General features: G+C 42.5%; 1 protein-coding gene across 1 annotated transcript; it reads right to left on the reverse strand.

Annotated features, from left to right (window-relative positions):
- Positions 1 to 2,556: 2,556 nt before the first annotated feature.
- Positions 2,557 to 10,980, reverse strand: IRF2BP2 (interferon regulatory factor 2 binding protein 2). The gene is made up of 2 exons (XM_083350747.1): positions 9,508 to 10,980; positions 2,557 to 8,742 (listed from the first exon to the last, which is right to left on the reverse strand). The coding sequence occupies exons 1-2, from the start codon at positions 10,541 to 10,543 to the stop codon at positions 8,036 to 8,038; spliced, it is 1,743 nt and encodes a 580-aa protein (XP_083206873.1). The 5' UTR covers positions 10,544 to 10,980; the 3' UTR covers positions 2,557 to 8,035.
- Between the last annotated feature and the right edge of the window lie 4,067 nt (positions 10,981 to 15,047).

Consider the following 15,047-nt stretch of genomic DNA (forward strand, 5'->3'; position numbering starts at 1 on the left):
TGATTGTGCTAGTTAGGATGAGTAAACTAGTCATGATGAACAAGGTACCCTTTAACTTTGCTGCAGGTTCCTTTTAACGCAACACCAGCTAGCAGCGAGACCATTTGCTAGTCAAGGCACCACAACAAGGAATGGAGTAGATCAGCCGTGACCTGGAGACCTGGTTGTTCGAACAAGCGGGCCTGGACTGACTACGATTTTTAATTAGGCTTTTACTGGGTTAAATTGTTTTGTAATTTCGTATTTATTGTTTAATTCTCTTTTAAACTTTTTACTCTATGTTTTTTAATTTTTATTGTTGTGAGCCGCCCTGAGTCCTCAAGGAGAAGGGCGGCATATAAATTTAATGAAATGAAATGAAATGAAGACTGCAGGACTCCGGTTGGACTTTTCTGGGGCTGGTTTGTCTGCCCTTTCTGCCATTTGGGTATCTCCCAAACTAAAATAACATGAAATAAAGAAGCATATAATGCAAAAATAGCCCAGGAAGGCAGGAAATGGACCCTGCCATGATTGTTCCTTCTGGCTTGTCCAACCTATAGTCCACAGCTGGAAAGCTACAAACACAGCCCCACAAGATTGTAAACTTTAATGTTATTATGAGATTATAGTTTTATACATATAACTATATTTTATATGCGGCCCAAGACAATTCCTCTTCTCCCAGTGTGGCCCAGGCAAGCCAAAAGGTTGGACACCCATGAACTAAATCCTTTAGAGCAGTATTTCTCAACCATGGAAATCTTAAGATCTGTGGACTTCACATCCTCCAGCTGTCCACATATCTTAAAAGTTGCCAAGATTGAGAAACATTGCTCTAGAGTGAGATAACGGAAACTGTCTAGTTGCAGGACAATTAGATCTCATATAGAGGAGAGGAATGGATATGGTTGAATATGAAAACATCATTCTCTAATGGCTGAATCTGACCATAGCAAATTTTAACACTTGATTTTTCTTTTCCTGTCCCTGTTCCCCAGGAACTGAAGGCAATGGCATGCCTACCATTTCCCTTTCATTTTCTTTGCCCATAACAGGAACTAGGTAGGATACGTTGGGCTAAAAGATAGTTAACTAGCATAATATCTGGAAGAGAGTGCTCTCTTTACATCCCACTGGTTATTGAAGTCATCTGCATGATTTTGAAGTTGGTTTTTCTCTGTCACTGTCCCCTTTCTCTGGAACAACACTGTCTGAGAGATCCATTGTTCATTGTCTAACGTCCATTGTCAATATTAGACAAGTTCCAGCTCTTTCTGGCTTTCCATAAAGCTATTAAGACATGTCTGTTTCAGCAGATCTTTGGGACCTGTGGAACTGGCTTTATTCATTTGTTTCCTCCCAGTGAATGCTTTATATAAGTGAAATTTCTTGGAGTTGGGAAATTTATGTTGGCAGTTTTAACCTTCACACTGCTTATAAGCCTATAAGTTCAAATAGTATGTAGGGAGGGAAATAAATAAATAAAAGGACCAATTTAGCTTTCATGACTTCCCAGGCTGTAGTTCAGGATCTTAATCCCACTAGAGTAAGGTATGATTGACTGTTTTGTATGTTAGTGTAGTGTATGAAGCTTGGCAAATGAGTTAGGTCGACAAACTTTGAAAGCATAGTCTTAAAGTAGAGGCTTCTTTGAGTAAAGCTGAGCTCCTGCTGATATCTAAATATGTCTGGGCAGTTTTCTTGACAATAGAAATGGTTTGATATTGTCTTCTTCCAGGGTATTTTTGATGTGCTTTTGAAGACTTTTTGAAGAGCCTTGGTGGAGCAGTGGGCTAATGCCTCCTTAAGTAACACCAGCTGCCTGCAATTAGTGCAGGTTCGCATCCCACCAGGCTCAAGGTTGACTCAGCCTTCCATCCTTCCGAGGTAGGTAAAATGAGGACCCAGATTGTTGGGGGCAATAAGATGACTTTGTAATAATGCCGCTTGGGGGGGGGGCTGAAAGCCCTAATAAGCAGGTATATACATAGAAGGAAGTCTATTGCTAAGCACATTGGTTTGTGCTTAAAAATAAATAAAAAAGATGTCTGTCTGTCTATCTATCTATCTCTACCATCCATCCATCCATCATTTTTATACCCTACCACCCAGGCTGGATTTTTTATTAAGTTCCAGCATCCATTAATATTGTTAATCCTATTACTTTTCAACCAGTGAAAGTGTGTTATCAGCATGATTGGACTGGAAAGCATTCACCTTCCTTTTGTTTCCCTTCTCTTTGAGCACTTCTGCTTTAAAAAGGAAAATAAGGCCATTTGTTTAATATGCTACCTGATCCCTTAAGGACATTGGAGAGTTCCCAGCAACTTTATCAATCCTTGCTGAGAATAAAGCTCAACACTGCAAAACAACTCTGTTAGTGCCATTCTGTTACCTTTTAGGTTACAAGTAGACCACATTATATGCTATAAATCATAGCAATAGCACTTTACAGAGTCAGCATGTGTATAATATCAAGCAAACAAGTTTGAAACTCCTATCTATGTTTATGTGTAGAGACAGATGGTAACACAATTCTGAGAAGTAGTAAATAATGTCCATATTTAAAAAGAATCCATTTGTGTCCCTTTAATTGTAACATAAGATTAATAGAATTTATAACACTTTGATAGAAAACTGGGAAATCTGTTCACCAATGCATATACATCTATAGGTAGAAAAATAAATTTTCATCAACCTAAACTTACTATGTGAATATAAATTCTGTGCAAGTAAGGACTTATTTCTGAATTGTACTATTTAGGCCTGGAATTACACATATCAGGCTACAATTTGCAGACAGATATTTCTAATTTTAATATAAGTAGCTGTTACATTTACTTGAAAGTAGTTTCACTTGAAACCATGTACATACAAAGGGTTCAGGACTGGATTTTAGCCTGAAAGTGTTAAAAAAGTAATAACCTTTATAAAAGTGAGAGACAACATTTAGGATAGTTCTGTTTAAAAATAATGTGTGCCCCCAATGGATTTTACTTATGTAACTACTGTGATAACTTTTTAAATTTAAAATAAGGATAAATCAGTTATTCACATAGCTGAATTCCATAAAGCAATAGCATACAAGTATCAGCTTTAATTTAGGGTTAACTTTTCAGTTAAGAATTTCTTCAAGGTAAGAAATATGTATTTAACAGTATAGACCTGTACACCTTTATTTAGAAGACTGTTCTACTCACCTTTAATCCATAAGCATTCATAGGATGGAACACTGAGAATAAATCATCATTGTAAAATGAAAGCCTTTATAAGGATTTATGATTATTTCCTCTTAGCCAAAGTTATTGGATAAGTTAGCTAAGCACTCCAGCTACAAAGTCTGGAATGATGCAATTGGTAAATATACATTCCATTCATCTGTTAGTATAGCCTGACCTTCATCTATGATAGAGGAAAGGCATTTCTTCTCATACTGTATTTTTTGAACACGGGAAAGCAAATGATGGTGACTCAGAATTTCGTGTGGCCTACTTAGATCTACCTAGAATAGTTTCTGAATGATTTGTCTAAAGAAATCAGAGGAAGAGGAATTCTGCTTATTGGTTTGTAGTAGCTGATTTGCACTTTAGACAACAGATTTACCTTAAAAAAAAGATATCCGTGGGAGAGGAAAAGAGATTAAAAATAAAAATCAGTTATGTTTATATAAAATGAAAAATTCCCCTTTTTGTCATTTCATGTTTTTAAGAAATCCAGCTGCCTCCATGCACATTATAGTTATTAATTTAACATCTTTTTTAAGTCCAGTATTATGATCCTGAAGCAAAAGTAGAGATTGCTTTTAACTGGCTACATTTTATGATCACGTTAGTTGTCCTCATAAGCAATCAATCCACTGATTAAGTTGTCTTATTTCCAATATATGGGAGTGATTTTAGAGTTTTTGTGTTTGTAAAAATGTAAAAAAACGTTTCCAGAAATTAGTGTAACATAATTAAATGTACTATCTGGTTATACACATTACTTTTACAATTGGATTTCCTACCCCCTCCACCCCAAAATAAAAATGTGTATAAATGTATGTTCCATAAACTGGAAGCTTTTAGCAAAATTGAAGGGCCAAATTTTACTGGCATTGGTTGGATAGTGTAGTCCTTTATAGTACAGTTCAGCAATCAACTAATCTTGTAAAATAATAATAAAGGAATGAGGTGGGTTTACTGAATTCATTGGTTAAATATAAAAATATACTTATTAATTGTAATCCTTTTTACTGCTTTAATAGTACAATTTTCAGTACTAAGCAAATGGCAACAGCACAGAGCTTTTCAAATCTTTGCACTGCTTGTAAAATCCCATGTAAGTCATTGCATTCTATCATGAAACTGCAATGCTTGTAAAATTTATATAAATTTATTATAATATCTGATTCTTCTCCAGCACTGAGACTGATCAGGATTTACTGTGCATACATACGGTAATTAGAATTTCAACTACAGCAACTTCTCTGTATTTTGACTGAGGACATCTAAGCTGCATTGGTGCATGTTTTTTACCTTTTTTTCCCTGCACTGCAGTGAAGAGAACTTTTTTTAAAGGGTTTATCTCAATTCTAAACATAGATTATGTCAAGGGAATCTATCTTCCACCTAAAATAAGGGCAGCATGTTTATGTTCATTAGTGTTCTATCTTCAGCTCAAAAAAAGCTACAAAACTGCAACATCAGATAGTCGTCAATGGCTTTCTCATATCAGCAGAACACTGTATCTATTATCCCTGGTAGTAAAGTGAGAGCTTCTGGCTCAAGTACAGAAGAAATTTCTCAGGACCCTGTTGCCATAAAAAGCCATTGGGAGAACTTCACAAATAAACCTGTTCCTAAACATGATTTCATAGCATATTTAGCTCAAATATACCATAACTAGTATCCAGAACTTGCATGTTTCCTTTTTCCTTCTCACTTGCCTGGATTCTGTGCACCTTAATATAAAAGGAAATAGTTCTCCTTAATTAAGAAAAAATATTTTCTGATGACACTTTGTTCTATTCTTCCCTATCACCTTCTAATCAAAGAAAGTAATCTTTTAAAAAAAAGTTGCTTTGGCTACTAGGTTATGTCAGTAGCTGCAGGATTATTATTTTTAAATAAAAAGATAAAAAGGACTACATTCACAGAAAATGTTTAAATGCCTGATTTCACTTTATTTAATGCAAAAGATTAAAAAAATAGGAAAAAATAGTAATGTGTTAGTTCAGCAACTATAAACAATGAAAGCATAGTGCAGGTGGTATTTTAATAATGGTAACTTAAAAGTGAGATTGTGACAATCACACTCTCCATTAAACAACATTTTGCTTTATTGCTATACAAAGAATCACCATTAAAAACTGGAAAAAAAATTAAGGATGCAACATCTGACTCCATTGAAATAAGCAATTAAGTTCACATTAGCTGCAATGGAATCAAGTTTTGTTTGGTTTATTGGATAGTAACTGTAGTATTGTTGCAGCTAAAGCACTTAAAAAAAACTTTGTAGCCAGGGAAGCATATTGTGTGCATCTGTGTATATATGTGGCTATATGCTTATCTGCTGTCAGAAACCAATTTTAAAAAAAATTACATTAGGCCGATTGAAATCACAGAAATGTATTTTTAAAAAATCATATCACAGTTTATGTCATTTCTGTAGTATAAATTTATAAAATATATGTGAGCTGGTTACCTTAACAGAGGTTTGGAAGAAATTGACTGAACTCATAAAGTCTTGAAATATGTTCCAGCTGTGTTCATGGCAAGCTTTAAACATCCCTCATTGAACTACTTTTGAACTACTTTAAAGAACATACAGTGATATCACTGAGCTACAATATGAAGATTGTAACTAAGGATTCTAATCAAATGCCTCTCAATAATCTGTCATGCTTGAATAGCATTTTGAAGAAAGAAGTTATTGTCATTCCATCTCAGATTAAGAAACTCAAATTTGAACTGTCATCCCACCTCAGATTAAGCAGCTCAAATCTGAACTACATGCTAAGATGTCACAATGAAAATTTTAGTAGGGGTATTTTTTTAACGTAAAATGCAAACTGTTCATACAAATTAGTTTAATACATGAGGTATTATGTCAAAAAGATTCTTAAGAACTTATCCTCTATTAATTCAAAATCCAATTTTTAATAAAGTGCCTAAATTCTTATTTCAATTATAGTGGTTCCAAAGAATCCTTACAGTTGTACATATGTGTGTTTCCCATCTCAAACTTTCTAAACATGTTTACATAAGACACCAGTCTGATCTATATGTATTTCTATAATTCCAAATATTGGTTTATCATGCAAAACTTGTTATTTAATATTACACTGACCTGTAATACAGAACACAAATCTAATGGGTGTGCTTATTAAAATGTTAAAAAAAATAGAATTGCACATGTGCAAATTAGGTTTTCAAATGTGTTGACCATTAAAAAAGGACCCTATCAAAATCTATTCAACGTTAAATAGAAGACTGAAGATGAACACCTAAAAACAGTCTGACCCAATAGTATAAAATATGATTAAATGTAGCTAAAGAGAATAAATTGTTAATACGTGCTAACAACACAAGGGGCAAACTGCTGTTTGAAATAATCATTTATGACCATATGCAAAAATGGTCACCAATAATTAATGCAAGTGGTTGTACAGCAATGTTGCTAACACAATTGTGAACAGCACAGTAACACTACAGTGAGTCTTGACTATTTCTAGCAGCTGATGTTTCTCTAAAATGTCTGTCTTCTGACGCAAAAAGAAGCATGATCAAAATACTAGTTATGCAAAATAATGGTTGAAGATAGTCCAGAAAGCATGGGATCCCTGCATAAAAATTCAAGATTTAAATCCTAGGTTGTTTCCTTTAAATGCAATTTAGTTGTTTTGCCTCGGACACGATGTGGATTAGGAAATTTCAGACAGAAATCCCCATTAATCTCTCTGCTGACAACGCAGACATGCCAAGCAAAACCTTCTCTGCTGCTGTCATTACTCTCTGCTTTTGCTCTACTCAATTAGGTGACATAAGCAACAATAACAATAGCAACAGTTCTAAACATTAAGTGTTAAGAAGAAAGTTTTCGGCACTACTGTAAAAATCCATAAAACCTACCTCAGTGTTTTCCATACAAGTATGAAGGGCATGGCAACGTTCCATTCATTGATGTTGGAAAGTTATGGCAGTGCTATTCTGTTTGAACTAACACAGGGCTAGTCAATAATTAAGTTTATCACAAAAGAACTGCAGGAACCTTAAGCAATTCATGACAAAAACAGTTTTGCAATCTTACTACCAACTATTAGAACTATGGATATTTTGCCTTTAACCAAGAACAAAACAAAAAACAACCCACCTCCTCAGTCTCTAACACAATAGCACCTCACTTTAAGATGAATAGTCTGCAAACAAGCAAAAAACGCTGGCCAGTTTTTGCAGCAGCAGTGAAGGAATAATAATGTTTCTGCACAAATCCCTATTGCTTCATGTCTTTGGACTGGACTGAATAGCAACCTTGCTTGAATCCTATGATCTTTTTAATGCCATAGTTTCTCTAAAACCTAAAATGCCTTCAGCATGAATAAGGGCAAAAAATAAAATAAAAGGAACCACAGACAATAAGGCAATCTTTACAATGTTGAAAGATGTATTTGGCATTTTAAAAAAAAAACGGGGGGGGGGACCAAGTGCATACAATTTACAGCTAGAAGCATTTCTGGTTTGCCAAGTGCTCTCTAAAAAAAGCAGCGCAAGTCACAGCCTACACTGAACAGTAACTGTCACCAAGGAAGCACAACAAATAGTTGCTATAACAACAAAAAAGAGCATTTATAAGTACATACCTTTTGTCTTCAAAAATATAGAAACACAATGTATTCAAAAAAGAAACCAAAATTATACAGCCATGTTTTATGAAGTCTACATTTCCCTTGTCTTGGATATATATATATATATATATAATATAATATATATATAGATATTTATAGTATTTATAGGTATATACAGTTCAAGCCGTTTTGTGTTAAAGTTGATGTTGCAATGAAAAACTGGAAAAGTCATGAGTCCCTCTCTTTTTTCACTTTGACATCTCCTGCAAGAATGGTTGCAATCTCCCCTTGCATGAAGGCCCAAGGGACATTGGAACCCACTAGGGGGCATTTCTCCCCACTGGGACAATACACCTCGCCATTAGCTCCTTGCTGTTTGATGCTCTGTCTAGAGCAAGGGAAGCAAAACTTATGAGATGGAACGGAGGGGCACTGCACAAAGTGGGTGTCTTCCAATCGCTCGTGACACAGGGTGCAGCAGAGGGGGACACTTGCTGCCAGAGAAGAGTCTGGGAGGCTGACAGGGTGCACTGGTTCCATCCCTCCAGGGTTTGCCCCTTGGCTTGGCACTTCCCTGGCCAGCCGCCTTTGGTTCATAGGGGATGGAGAAGGGGGGCTGCTGCTATTCCTCCTGGTAGTGGAGTGAACCTGGTTGGCATCTTTGGAAGCATGGTTGCCCCCGGCGTTGTCTGCAACCAAAATTAGCGCAGCCATAGGCGACTGACCATTCTGAACTGCCTCTGGTGGCGTTGTCCGATTAGAATGAGGCGAAGCAGTTGGTGGCGGTGGGGACATGAAAGATGCAGCTGTCATTGGTATTTTCATCCCTTCTGATGAGGTGGGTAACCATGACTGTGCCTCGCCATTGACCTTCGGAGGTCCAGCTTCACCTTCTGGCTCTGGAGAAGCCTTTCTCTTCCTCGCAGCCCGAGCCCCTAGAAAGAAGCAGTGGAGGAGATGAGATCATGTTGCAGAGAGAATGGTCTGTCCTATATCACAGTCTAGTCAGTGGAAGCAGCTGGACCTCAGCCAAATTACTCACTGGATACAAATGGGGAAGACCAGCTCAAAACCAACAAGAGTTCACCTTATCTGGGTTTGTGAATCAGCTTCTGCAAGGTAGACCAACGTGCTGGGCCACCGCTCATACTATTATGGTACACACTGCAGTCAAATGTAACTTACATTGTGCCTCTCTCCTCCCACACATTAGTGGCCATGAGCCAAAGAAACAATTGCATGCTTGTAATTTTCCACTGGCTGGAAACACATTCACAGTCACTGTGCACCCAATGCGTCATAATCCACTCTCTCTCTCTCTCTCTCTCACACACACACACACAGAGAAGAGCCCTACATTTATCCATACACACCAAGTCTCTGGCTAACTTCCGCATGTTTGTTCATTTGCACGCTCCGAGTTCTAGCCTGGTGCAGGAGGAGGAAGACAAAAAACGTTTCCCAGCCCCGCCTGCCCCACAGCTCCCCGCGCAAAAGAAAGCGGCCGGGAGTAAGGAGGGGAAACCTCACCTCCAGATGCTGCTTCCGAGCCCGGAGCACGCTGCCACAGCCAGGCCCCGGGAAGGGGGCTGAAAAAGCGCACCTGACCCGGTTGTTTCCGAGAAGAAGGGCGCGCGGTTCTCCCTCCACCAGAACCCCACGCCCGCGCCAAACGCCTGTCTTTTTTTTTTTTTTCTTACCTGATTTGGCCGCGGCCCCGTTGCTGTCGTAGCCCAAGAGCCTTCCTCCCGCCATGCCGGGCTCCTTCTTGAACTTGCTTTCGAAGGGCGCCGCGTGGCCGCTGTGCTGCAAGGCCAGCAGGGTGTCGCGCACCGTCTTGGGCTTGCCCAGCCACTCTTGCTCCGAGCCCAACGCCGCCCCCCGGTTTTTGCTCTCCGCGCCGAGTTGATCCAGTTGATCCGCCGAGCCCCGCGCGGCTTGCGGCTGCCCCTTTTCCTTGCCCTCCTGGTCGCTGGCGCCGCCGCCGCCTCCTCCGCCGCCGCCTCCAGACGACGAGGAAGATACCGAACCGGGCCGCTTGTGCCCGCCCCCTTCCCCGGGCTGCTGCTGGCTCTGCTGCGCTTGGGAGACGGATACCTGCAGCGGGGTCGGCGGCGCTCCGGAGATAGCCGCCAAGGAGGCTGCTGCGGCCGCCGCCGCCCGGCTGCTGATGCTGATGGAGGCGGGCAGGGAAGCTCCGTTCATGAGGGGCACCAAAGTGGGGGCCACCGCGTGCGTCCGGCGCGGGTTGGGACTCTGACGGTTCAGTTCGGGCGGCTCCTCGGGCTTGGAGAAACCGTTGGGAACCAGGATGCCGTTGACCTGCCTGCTCCCGCCGCCGTACTCGGGTCCCAGGCGGGGAGGCGGCCGCTCGGAGGAGGCCAGCGCCGCCGCCAGAGAGTAGCGCTCGTGGGGCTGAGGCGGCGCGCGAGACGCCGCCTCGGCCGAAGCCACAGCCGCCGAGTGCATTTCTTTGGTGCTGAGCGGCGGCGGCGGTTGCTTCGCGTGCGGCGGCGGCGGCGGAGCCCGGCCTTCCTGGAAACTGTGCGCCCGCTTGAGCTGCCGAGCCGTGTCGATGACGAACTCCACACGGTCGGCCCCTTCGTAGTTGACGCAGCCCCTGCAGACGGGCTCGGTGAAATCCCAGATCATGGCCCAGGGCATGCGAGGTAGATCGCACAAGTAACAGGACTGCCTGCGGGAGGCAGCGGCCACCGCCACCGCCGCGGACGACATGGCCGAGTCCAGGGGCAGCGAGCGCCCCGCGCCTCGTCCCCTACCTCCTCTTCCCACCGCTGCTCGGCTTGCCACCGGGGAGGCTCGGCGTGTTGCAACCGCTGCAGCCTTCGGCCCCGAATGCCAGATCCTCGGGCGAACGAGCGTGGCTCCGAGGCCAAGGAAGCGCCTCTGCTTTCTGCCAGGCTCTCCTATTTCCGGGACTCCGGGGACGTGGCGATATGCATCGCCCGAGCACAGCTCCCTCCGACCCCCCAGTACGACACGCCGCTCGCTCTGCCCGCACCGCGCTCTTGCTACTCCAGCACTGCCCGCCGGCTGCCGGCCGCCCAGACACTCACACTGGGCGGGGACTCCAGAAGCAGTCGCCGCCGCTTGGGCGCTCTGCTCCAGTGACTCGATTCTTCGACAGTGCCCAGGAGCGCCTGCGTGTTAGGCTCTCCTCTTCCTCCGCCTGCTGCTCATTGAACTCCTGCCAAGACAACAAGAGCTGCAAGAATAACCAGCTCTCTCTAGTCAGCACGCGGAGAAGCGGGAGGGAGGGAGGGAGGCAGGCAGCGAGGGAGGGAACGGCAGGTCTTTCGTGTGTGAATGGATGCAAATAGAAGAACTGGGGTGTCTTCCCTTCTCCTCCTCCTCCTCCTCCCGGGCAAGAATGCTTTAATAGTAATGCGCGGGGAGTGTAGTTTTGCAATAAAAAAAAATAATTAATAGCCACCCTGTACACATAACTTCGCCCGTTGCAGAAGGTCACCGCACCTTTTGCGTGTGTTGTAATGTTGGATTTTGGATTCTGCAATGGCCGCGTTTTAAAATCTAGGTTACCCGAGAAATCGTTTCAGCCTTCGATATTGGCTATCGGCGCATGACCTTCGGCAAGTTCTTTACATTTAAAGCTGCCTCTTCAGTCATTAACTGTCCTCGAAATCTCCCAACCCCATTCCCCGCGCACTGCCATCGATTTAAAAAAAAAAAAAAGCATAATTATAGGTCAGGAAAGGATTTTGGATGGTTATCGAGCCTTTATAAGAGCGTTGCCACCCGCACGACTGCCAATGCTATTATTATTAGCAATTCCTAGTGGTTTCCCGAATTTGTTACTAGTTAATACTCCTAGGCACGTTTCTTCAGGAATAAATCTCTCTGAATGTAATAGGCTGCCTAGAAAAAAACAGGCATAAGGTTGTATTCTAAAGGTAGATTTATTTCTGAGTAGAATTCGTTGGGTATATTGGCTGGGAATGATGGGAGCTGTAGTCAAGATATGTGAAATGTCACTGGAATGGGAAAGAAATATTACATGGTCAGGTAACCAACAGCAAGGATCCTAAATACGGTCCTCGTTTAAAAGCCTACTGTTTGCCAAACATTACACGTAACGTTCAAGATTTTCTTCCTGAAATCTGAAATTGCATGTTAAAAGTAGAGTACAGTAACATGCCCCAGACACTATGTAAAATTACTTTGTTGTGCTCAAGAATTTTAATTTAAAAAAAAATGAATTGAACGTAAGAAAATGGAAAACATTTTTAGACTGCCGCATTAAAAAAAAAGACTTTAAGGCGCCGCAGTATACTGTACAGTAACGAGAAGCCGGGGAATCCTGGATACATGCGTGAAAAAGCGCATTAGAAATTATCAACTTGGTAGTTCTGTGTTGCCAGGAAATTACCAAAATTTAAAACCTATTGTGCGTGAGCTTGCTTGTTACACTAACCGCTGCCAAGCTTCTTGATAAATGTGTTAACTTTTGCAGTGTCTTTTTAAAGTCCCTTCAAGTCCAATAGTGGGACAGTCGCATTTCCTTTCCTCAGGCACCAGCGCTGCGCTGGGTATATTCAGCACACCCACCTACCCGCCCTGATTCTGCTTTTCTTTCCCACCCCGCGCCTTCTCAAAAAAACCAAAAAAACCCGCGCAGCTTCTTTCGATATAAAATAGGAAGAGCCCGTTGTCACTAAAGGAAAAGCGTGACCCTACTGTACATATATGTAAGTGTCACACTGCGTGCCTATGGGATCGTGCCGGGTAAACAAAATGGCAGCGTTTTCCTAAAATTCTGGCGTCTAGGTCACCATTCCCACAGTGCTGCCGCAGCTGCTGAGTTATGTAGGTTACAAAGGGAAACGGGGAAGGGAGGGGAAAGAGCGCTCTGACGTCTGCATTTTGTTCAAGGGCCTTGGCTGCACTCTCCGTGCGCAGCCGCAGTCCAAGACGTGACTCTCTGCTATTGGCACTTGGAAGGCTTGTTTAAGCGAATTGCACATTCCAGAGGCGGAGGCCTCCTTACTGTTGCGCCGTCACGGCCATAAACTCCGCCCCCTCTGCTGCTATTTCTGGGCGCCCGCCCCGCGCTCCCTTCCTCCGAGGTGCAAAGCTCGCCTAATGTGGTAGCTGGCGGGCGTAAAAGTTGCGATGTGTACTCCCTTTCTTCGCTCTCATCATTAATCTGTGCGGCTCCTTTTGGAGGCATACACTGCTATCATTCATTCAGACCTGTTGGGGTTATGGGAGAACGGTCGGCCAGTGTAAATCTGGGTGCTGTAATTTGCTTGCACTTGTGGTTGCCTATGTCACGATCCGGCGTTACTCTGTAGGAGATTGGTTTCAGCTCCTTGCTGACGCTTTTTATTTATCAAATTTTAAACCCGCTCATCTCCCTGACAGACTTCACGTTCCTTCTCTGGGTACAAACTCACTTTCTGGAGCAGCCTAGTTTTCGATCGCTATTATTTTTCTTTGTTTAATGCAGACTCGAGCCGATTTTTTTTTACAACCTCTTCCCTTTGAACTGGAATGAACTGGTTGTTAGTTGGAAGAGCAGAGTGTAGATCATTATCTCTCCAACTGGATTGGCAAAGAAGGCAGGGGAGGGAAACGCGCCGACATTGTCTAGCTTGTTGCTACTCAAAATGCGGCGATTTCTTTTGAACATTTTCTCCTAACGAAGCGGAAGGGTTTGGTTTTGTTTAAAATTCACCCTCGATTTTATTGATCTTGCTGGATCACATGAATAAACTTGTCCTCAAATTGCATGGCTGCTTAATCTCATACTAACACGTTCATTATTCCTTCCACGATTTCCCCGCGTGGGGATTTCCGCTGTCAAATGCCCTGCTTGTTACGCTTGTGCTTTTCAATGTTACCAGCTATTCCTGCTAGCGAGCAAAAACTTGGTGCAGGCTTCCGCCTCACAAAATCTTGTGCGCCCCCTCCCAAAATGCTGCAGTGCCCCCTCCCACCGTGTCTCACAGATCCAGCAAGTCACCTCCCCTTTCTCAAACACCCCATCCTGGTTTAAAATGGAGGACTGCAATTGTTGATACAAGTCAGGAAAGCCCTATTGTCCTTTCGGTGCAATGCAGCTTAATCGCTTCCTGCCTTCTCATGCCTCCGCGGTGAAGCCGCATCAGACATAAACAGTGCCCTTCCTTCACCCAGTCAACTCTCCCACGCAGCACAAAGCCAATCCTCCTCAGCCCGCCATTTGCTTCCCCCTCTTCTGCAAACATTGTCCTTGCTAAATGGAAAATCTTGCGAGAGTCTTGGTTTCTGCTGGTTCTTTTAAGACAATCGAGGTTTTTATTTTAAAATAAGATCGTGGTCTTCATTCTTCCTCCCAGCCCAGGAAATTCTCATTTCCCAGCTCTGAGATTATTATTATTATTGAAAAATGCATCTACCACCGCCCCTTTCTGCCCTTCAGTTTTGTCCGAGTTGGCAAGAGTTAACGTTGTTTTCTAATCCACAGCCGCCATGCCTTTTATGTTCTGTTCTATCGAATTCTTTGTCAGCAGCTCTCACGGAACTTTCAACAACAACCCCCCCCCCCAAAAAAAAAAACGCTGTATACTTTCAGCGAACAGATCTTTGTTTTTGCCTTCCGTCCACCGCTTTCTCCACACACACAAAAAGCTGGATCCCTTCCAAGCTGGTTGCAACAATTACTTGCCTACACTAAAAAAGAGGCAGGGAGGGAGGGAGGGAAGGCGGGACGGGTTTCTAGGGTGAGGCAATGTGTCTGCAATTCACAGAGACAAGGCTGGAATTGTAATTGCTTCCATCATGTGATGGCTTATGAAAGAGGAAGTTTGGATGTTTTAGTCACGTAGTTCTTTACCCTCTTGCTTAGCCTCCAGGAAAGGAAAATTGCATATATTGCCTTACACATCAAGAGAGAGCCAAGAACCAGCATATTTTAACAGAAAAGTATAACCGGTGTGGACTGCTTGCTAATAATAATAATTTTTAAGAAATAAACGGAAAAGGAAAAAAAAATACATGACCCTCTTTATCCAACTTTACTGTTTTTGTTTTTAATTATTCCGGCTCTCAGAATATATCCCTTTATATACAATCCAGGAGTCAAACTGGGGCTCTTCTACGTTTTTGAAGTTTGTTCTCATTTTACAAACAACTGAATTACATTCTGGGAATTTAACCATTCATGGTTTCTATTGTTATATGGTAATATTACTATATTTAGGAATACTTATAGCTAGGG

Source organism: Vipera ursinii (genome assembly GCF_947247035.1).
Source record: "Vipera ursinii genome assembly, chromosome: 1".
Lineage (NCBI taxonomy): Eukaryota > Metazoa > Chordata > Lepidosauria > Squamata > Viperidae > Vipera > Vipera ursinii.

Bases quoted from the DNA above. Each gene is read 5' to 3' on its own strand.
- IRF2BP2 (XM_083350747.1), bottom strand. From the start codon at position 10,543: ATGTCGTCCGCGGCGGTGGCGGTGGCCGCTGCCTCCCGCAGGCAGTCC. The intron at 8,743-9,507 runs GTAAGAAAAAAA...GCTTCTTTCTAG, and splicing joins CGGGGCCGCGGCCAAATCAG to GGGCTCGGGCTGCGAGGAAG.